Below are 7,423 nucleotides of genomic sequence, written 5' to 3' on the forward strand. Positions count from 1 at the left end.
CTCAGTGAATACACAATAAAAATTACCACAAAGCAAGAAAGCACAAGACAAGGCTAATCAAAAGGTATTGTCTGAAGCATATGCTTATTACGCCAACCCTTTTAACAAAAGATCTTTTAGCATGCGGCTCCTGTACACAGGGCTCGAAGCAAAGAAAAAAACAAAGCAAAGCAACAAAAAAAAAAACATACAAAAAACCAAACAAAAAAATGTTCCACCTTAGATAAGTAACTACATCAAAGCAAAACAACCAAGAGTTTCAGTATTTATTATTATTGCTCTTTTCATTCTTGATTTATATATTTTTCTAATACTCTATTTTTAAACATGTTTTTAAACAAGGAAAATGAACTACACCTTTTTTAAATCACTGTCATAACTATTCCACAAGTTAACTCCTCTGACAGAAACACATCTCTGCTTTATGTTTGTCCTTATCTTTTTTTTTTTTTTAAAGAAACATGTTCCCCTTGAGTCATATTGACTCTCTCTGACTTTAAACAGCTTCTGAGTGCTGACGCAAAGCAAGTTATTTTGTGCTTTATACATGATCTGAGCCACTGTATATTCAAATAAATCATAAAATTTTAAGGGTATTCAGATTAATAAACAAAATGTTAGTTGGTTCTATATAGTTTGAAATAATCAGTCTCTTACTTAATTGCTAGGAAGGTACCATGTGGGTGTGCACACTGTGGGTAGCTTTTGAACCATCATATTGTGCCAGGGTTTTTCTACTTTTCCACTTTCACCACTGGTTAACTCACAGGGTTTACTGCTTAATGGGGGTTAATGCCAGTAGATACAGTGTAATCATTTTTCTATAAAATATATTACTATACTGTATAAGAGTATTAACTACATTACAAATGTATCCTCTGTCCTGTAGGGTAAAAGATGCAAAGCCCCAAACACCCACAACAGACATCATTATTCAGAGAGCTGTGATATTTGGGGCACCTTGGATGGAGCGTGCCCGTATTAATAGTGTTTGCTCAGGCTGTTAAGTTGCTCCAGCTTCAGGAGGCGATTCCACAGGAATGAACACTTGTCCTGTTAAAAACAAGAACATATTTATCATTTTAACAACTCTATTGGTCAGATTTACTACACTGTAAAAAAAAAAATCCTGAAAAAACAGTAATATTCCAGCAGCTGGGGCGCCAAAATAATACCATAAAAAAATAGAAAATAACTTTCTCATAAAAATACGGTTATTTTCAGTAATGACAATACAGTTTGTTGCCCTAATTTTACATGGGATTTACATGGGAAATCACAGTCTATTTATGTAAATGTAATGATATTCTAGAAGAACAGAACAAAACTGTAAAATACACAGTAAAATACTTTTATATTAGGATTTTTTTACAGTGTATGCAAGCAAAACTTAATGTTGTTGCAACCACAGAAAAGGCCCAATTTATGAACACAGCAATAGCAGCATACAAAAAAATGATGATGATGATGAGGCAACAGATCTACTTAATAATGATATGTGCTGTAGTAAGAATAGGAATAGTTTTTTTTTTTTTAGGATTCTCTTGAAAACAGAAAAGGGACGAAGTCAATAAAGTTACTGAGTGCTGGGCACACCAAGACTTTCAGTTTTAGATCAGAATATGTTATATTATGTACACTTCTAACAAACTCCTTACTTTGACGCACAGTGATGCAGTAGATGATTCCAGATATTGCAATAACAAATCCAATCACCAGTCCACACAGTCCAACAGCTATCTGAGTTTGTTGTTCCACTGGGAGGGAGGGGTCTGAAACAGTGAGATAAAAGTGAAACTCGTAATTATGCAGCTTAAGTTTTATCTCTCTGACTTTAATTGGCATCACAGCAGCAAACTTACCCCAGACCACAAACATCGGCTCGGAGAGACCAAGGTGTTCGACCATGCAGGCAATTTTTTCTGCTGAAGTTGGGATGTACTTCAGGTGAGAATGAGTCTGGTAGCACCAGTCACCATTAGGCATCACGTCAGAGTAATTGACATCTGTGGTCACCTCCTTGCCGTTCCTCATCCACCTCATTCTGATTTGTTTTGGATAAAAGTTGTAGGCACTGCACACAAGCGTAGATGTGTGCTCGCCATTAGGCCTTTTCAAGGATTTTAGTTTGACGGTGGGTATAGTTGTCAGATTATCTGTGAAAAAATAAGTTTCATGCTTCTGATTAAGAAAAATACATTACTGCACCTTCTCCGTTCACAGATGTATTCCTCAAATGTACATAATGTAATGTATCGTGGCTATGTTGTCAATTATGGCATACTTGGGGTGGCTGTAGCTCAGGTGGCAGAGCAGGTCAGCCACTAATCAGATGGTCGGTGGTTCAATCCAGGGCTGCCTCCTGGCTGCATGCCAAATATCCTTGGGCAAGATACTAACCCCATGTTGCCTACTGGCGGTGGTCAGAGGGCCCGGTGGCGCCAGTGTCCGGCAGCCTCGCCTCTGTCAGTGCACCCCAGTGCAGCTGTGGCTACAATGTAGCTTGCCAGTGTGTGAATGGGTGAATGACTGAATGTAGTGTAAAGCGCTTTGGGGTCCTTAGGGACTGAGTAAAGCTATACAAATGCAGACCATTTACCATTTACTTGGAAATCAACTGTAATGTCATGCAACTGAGCAAAACTCATAAAGCACTATTGTTATTTACAGTAAAACAAATATAATCTTATGTCATCAAAAATGATCATAAAAATATGTGATGTAAAAGGTTCACAGCATCAAAACCCTATTTTACATTTGATTTAAAACATTATTAAGAAACAATTTCTTACCTACGGATTGGATGGCATCTAACATGTCCGTACACAACAGTTTCCTTTCGATCTTTCTTCTTTGTGCATCAACGGGATCCCTGTTCCACCATTTTGCTGCTTCAATTGAATACGCTGTGAATCCCGTCCAGTTGCCTCTTGTGCTGTTGTACTCCATCATCAAGTTCTTATTAAAAAAACTAGTTAATATGTACTCGGTTTCTTCAAAGTGTGATCCTTTGAATGTACAGCATGCTCTTACTTGGTAAAAGTCTTCATCTGTGAGAACTGAAATAAAAAGAAAGAAATGTTCTGATGTTAAAAATAATAATTACTTTAATATTTCACTGATTTGTTCAAAGAGAAGATTTTTGCAGCTCACCTGGACTTAAAAGAGAGAAAGCCACACACAGGACAAACTTATGAGTGTTCATGTTTCGCGTGTGTTGTACGATGATTCAGGAAGAAGACTTAATCTGCAGCATTTATATGTTCACCAAAACAAGGAAATGAAAGCAGATAGGCTGATATAACAGCGAAACATTTAGTGGAAACTCCCTCTATCCATTACATTTATGACAATAACTGCTAATAATTACAACTTTGCTCCTTTGTTCAGCTAGCACTTGTTTGTGCACTAATACTAGGTGAAGTGACTTATGTGGACAATCAAACTGTTGTTTGACAATCAGAAACAGTAGAGAGACGTGGGAGCATTTTGTGTTGAGACCATAAAGAAGAATGTTTTAAACTGTAGAGAGGTTAAAATAGATTACAGAATTCAGCCTACAGAAAACGATATGCTTTCACTTTTCTTACAGCTCTTGTGAAAAACATTACTGAAGTTTTCTTTTCAGTAAAGTGAATTGTATCACAAAACCTCATATTCTGTTGCGAAAAAAAATCTCTGCAACTAACTACAAACTTCTTACAAACTATTTTTCATTTCTAGTAATTTTCCAGAATGTATTCACTTGTATCGATTTATTTACATATTTTTTTTAACTTAGTTTTCACATCCTTGTTAATAATAGTGGAGTAAGTAATAATACTTATGAAGTGTAATGACTTACAATCAGGTAGATGTCTCAGCAACAATATGTTTAATATGTTTATGGATACATTATTTTTTTCTAGTCTGGTTTTTACTTTATTTCAGTTGAAAGAAAAACAGCATAGTTTTTTTCAAGTTTCATTCTTTTTGACATAATGCACCTAATATGATTTTAGAGTGATGGATTATTAATAAGGCATATTTCAATGCTAGAATACCAGTAATGCAGACTTCAAGCTCTGCACTAATGCTACGAACCAAAAATGTGCAGCAGCGCGTCACGTCTGAAAATGTCTGTGGGAAAAGTGCTGATATCACCGTTCAGCTTTATTGCACAGTATGAAAGCGAAAGGTTTATTATAGAAACACTGACATATCAGCCAAAGAACGATGGTTTTATTTTTAACAGCATATGAGCCGTTAATGCCATTACACAGTTGATGCAAATACGAGACAGTTCATGTTTGTCAGTAACCACAGATGAAAGATATGCCTGCTGGAAACAAACGAAGGATTATGCAGCTCTATACAATATGTAGTATACATCTCAAGCAGTGCGACCAGAGCGCACTACTTTAACAAAAAAGCAGGTTCCTAAGAAAACTCCAAGAAATCCAAGACTCAGGCCAAATCCACAGACGACAGCTGGACCATTGCTGATCTCCTCTGTTTCAACCATCTCTAGAGAACAGCAGAAAGAAATGATGAATTCTAAACATTAAATCGTATTATATGTGCTAAAATATCTGAAGCTTCTTTGTTCTCACTCCAAAACTTGGTCTGAGGCTCGTCCATTGCTTCATGTTCCACAGTGCAACTGTAGATGTCTCCTTTCTCTGGCACAAAGTTGAGGTAGGACAAAACATAAGCAGTCCCATCAGGATTGGACAAAGTTTTGATGAAAGGGTCCTCCATTGTTACTTCTACATCATTCTTGGTCCACTTAATGTTGATCAAAGGAGGAAAAAAGTGGTTGATGAAGCAGATGAGGGTATTATCTTCCCCTGTTATCACTTCATCTCTGGGGTAGATGATGAATTCTGGTGGCTCTAAATTAAATGAACACATGATTTGCTTAAATTCAACTTTCTCGTTTAAAAAAAAGATCTAAAAAAAACTTGCAGCATAAACAGTGAAAACTGAACAGGAAACATAACAGTTTGAGTTTCACTGACCTTTTTTCTTTATTACAGACTTGTCTGGCTTCCATCTGTACATGTCATTTTTGCACATGCTTCGATATAATACTGCATATTTGTAAGCGTCGGGTGAACGAAAACTTGTGGGAATTTTGCTCTCCCAAATCAGAAGATCTTTTTTAAAGTCTGCATAGTATATTTCATCACCATCAAATGCTGCACAGATTTGAGTATCACTAGAGTCAAAACATCCATAGATGTGACAAAGTGTATGACTTCCTAGGATCAAGTGACAACACAGTTAAAAACACAGTGTTAAAATACTCTAAATTACAAACAAATAAACCATAAATAAATTTTACACGATGAAAGTTATAGATGAACCAGTAATGGGGAAATAATGATACCTACCTTCAGCCTCGACACAGGCTGCTGTAGACAAAATAAATATAATTTTAAGGAACATGTTCAGTCTGTACTTCGCGGTGTTCTGCCTTGTGTCTCTCGTCTTTAGTATCAAAGTTGACGGTGATACAGGACAACTTCCTCATTGATAAACAAATCATATAAATGTTGCTGGGCAGAACAGTAGGAGGGGAGGAGTCAAATAGAATTTGCTGAACAACTTAAACTAAGATAAATACAGTTTATGGAGCAAAAAATCAAATCCAGATAAATTCATTCACTGTGGTTACATTTAGAATTGAATTTTTTTAAATTGTCATTTGTGCTTAGGAACATATAATAATTTATGCTTAGAAATATGTAATCATTTGTATGCTGATAAAAATCACATTCTTATTAGGTCTGATTAGATTCTGTGCACCATGAGATGAGAGGAAGCAGCCTCGACGTTATAATTTCCATTATAGCTTTAGGAACTAGATTGTTCTGTTTCTTAGAGGTGCAAGACTTCCCACCTTCAAATGTGCATTTGAGATATGACCTATTGCAAGTTCCTGTTTTTATAGTTTAGCAAGACGCTTACTTTTGCTTTTCTGCATACCTCAAACACACAGTTTAAGTTCATTGAAAGGTCGAATGTCTATGTATAGTATGGCCGGAAACACATACACACATGCACCTACACACCCACACACGCACAGGATACAGACACTGGTGTTGTTCAGATATGTCTGCTTAAGACTGTCATGTGTATTTGAAATTGCATATTCATGAATGATTGCTTGCTGACAATAAAAAGGGCTGTAGCAAAGGAATCAGTTGGAGTTGACTAAGTCACTGATTTGTTTGCAGCAGCAGCTTTACTTGCATCCTGACTCATGTGTATGAAGCGTTCATGGCTTTGTAGTTGTATAGTTCACTGTCCATATGTAAAATCATCCACTCAGTTTTTGGTGCACTGACCAATGTAACTGTGAATCAGATGTTGCCATTGCCAACACTTTTAGGTGAACATGCTCATACTTAATTGAGGCAAACTGAGTTCACTCACCAAGCTGATATTTGATGTTGAAAAAATAAATCATGAGTTACTTAAAATGTGTTTTTGATAACCTATATTTATTTTTAGCACTCAGTCTGAAGGTGAAATGCTTAATGTTTGTAGCATAACTGATAAAAGTGGTCTACAAAACAGTGTATGCAATTTAAAACTGTCTGAATACCTCGAAAGAATAGGGCAATAAACCAGATTAATGATTTCCATAAAGGTCAAGATAGAAAATTAAATCAATTTACTGCTGATTCTATACAGAAACTGCTTCATAAAAGTATTTTCTATATATATTGAGCTATGACTATGTCATTTATTAAAGCTGTGTTGTCTCTTGAGGTAGAGTTCAACAACAGCAAAATGTTTTTCGTTTGTTTTTGTTTTTTGGTTTGAAAAGTAGATAAATTTATTAATTAATTTGTGATCATACCTGTGGATCATAGTAGCACATAGTAATTAGACATATGATTTACTAATGCAGATGAAGCACAAGTTCATTCTATAGTGCAAAGAGAACAAAGAAGAACAGCACCTTGAGTTGTGTCTTCCTTCCTGGGTTATTTTGGTGGCTGTTGTTCTCTGTGTCATGTGCTGAGGTTTTATGCACTCTATGCAACTCTTTCTTTGATAATTTGTCCAAGTGAGAATAATTGTTACTTGTGAGCTGGCTCTCATCATGCAAACTTAATGATGATAAGTTCAGAGCCAGCTAAGAGCTTTGTGGTTTCCTTTGTTTTAGGTAATAAGGCAGAAAAATTAAAAATTAGTTTCTTGTCTTAAGTGTAGAGAAGAAGGAAAAAAAGAAGTCTGACACCCCGGTAAATGAAACTATGCTATTTCTCTATATAAATATATATGAATTGGTTGTAACAGCAGCAGAAGAAAAGCACATATACAAACAGCACTGAAACATGTTTGAAGGAAACACTTACATCATGGACAATAGTTATAAAAACAGAGTGCTGTACAGTTATTAAGATTAAAGTACAGGTCTATATATATA

The 7,423-nt window shown here is 35.8% G+C and overlaps 2 protein-coding genes across 2 annotated transcripts; both read right to left on the reverse strand.

Moving 5' to 3' along the window:
• Window positions 1-380: 380 nt before the first annotated feature.
• LOC102211236 (beta-2-microglobulin-like) lies at window positions 381-2,845 on the reverse strand. Its single transcript, XM_005742978.1, has 4 exons — window positions 2,793-2,845; window positions 1,863-2,156; window positions 1,659-1,772; window positions 381-1,053 (listed from the first exon to the last, which is right to left on the reverse strand). The coding sequence occupies exons 1-4, from the start codon at window positions 2,815-2,817 to the stop codon at window positions 1,004-1,006; spliced, it is 483 nt and encodes a 160-aa protein (XP_005743035.1). The 5' UTR covers window positions 2,818-2,845; the 3' UTR covers window positions 381-1,003.
• Window positions 2,846-4,210: 1,365 nt separating this feature from the next.
• On the reverse strand, window positions 4,211-5,452 carry LOC102211518 (H-2 class II histocompatibility antigen, A-Q alpha chain-like). Its single transcript, XM_005742979.1, has 4 exons — window positions 5,376-5,452; window positions 5,001-5,243; window positions 4,593-4,874; window positions 4,211-4,506 (listed from the first exon to the last, which is right to left on the reverse strand). Exons 1-4 carry the CDS (start codon window positions 5,428-5,430, stop codon window positions 4,373-4,375), a joined length of 714 nt encoding a protein of 237 aa, XP_005743036.1. The 5' UTR covers window positions 5,431-5,452; the 3' UTR covers window positions 4,211-4,372.
• Window positions 5,453-7,423: the final 1,971 nt, after the last annotated feature.

The sequence above is a fragment of the Pundamilia nyererei genome, unplaced genomic scaffold, assembly GCF_000239375.1.
Source record: "Pundamilia nyererei isolate P.nyererei 1_Seehausen unplaced genomic scaffold, PunNye1.0 scaffold00126, whole genome shotgun sequence".
Classification (NCBI taxonomy): Eukaryota; Metazoa; Chordata; class Actinopteri; order Cichliformes; family Cichlidae; genus Pundamilia; species Pundamilia nyererei.

Bases quoted from the DNA above. Each gene is read 5' to 3' on its own strand.
- LOC102211236 (XM_005742978.1), bottom strand. From the start codon at position 2,817: ATGTTAGATGCCATCCAATCCGTAG. The intron at 1,773-1,862 runs GTAAGTTTGCTG...TCACTGTTTCAG, and splicing joins GCCGATGTTTGTGGTCTGGG to ACCCCTCCCTCCCAGTGGAA. The intron at 1,054-1,658 runs GTAAGGAGTTTG...TGTTTTTAACAG, and splicing joins CTGCATCACTGTGCGTCAAA to GACAAGTGTTCATTCCTGTG.
- LOC102211518 (XM_005742979.1), bottom strand. From the start codon at position 5,430: ATGTTCCTTAAAATTATATTTATTTTGTCTACAGCAGCCTGTGTCGAG. The intron at 4,875-5,000 runs GTCAGTGAAACT...CATTTAATTTAG, and splicing joins GTCTGTAATAAAGAAAAAAG to AGCCACCAGAATTCATCATC. The intron at 4,507-4,592 runs GTGAGAACAAAG...GCTGTTCTCTAG, and splicing joins GCCTCAGACCAAGTTTTGGA to AGATGGTTGAAACAGAGGAG.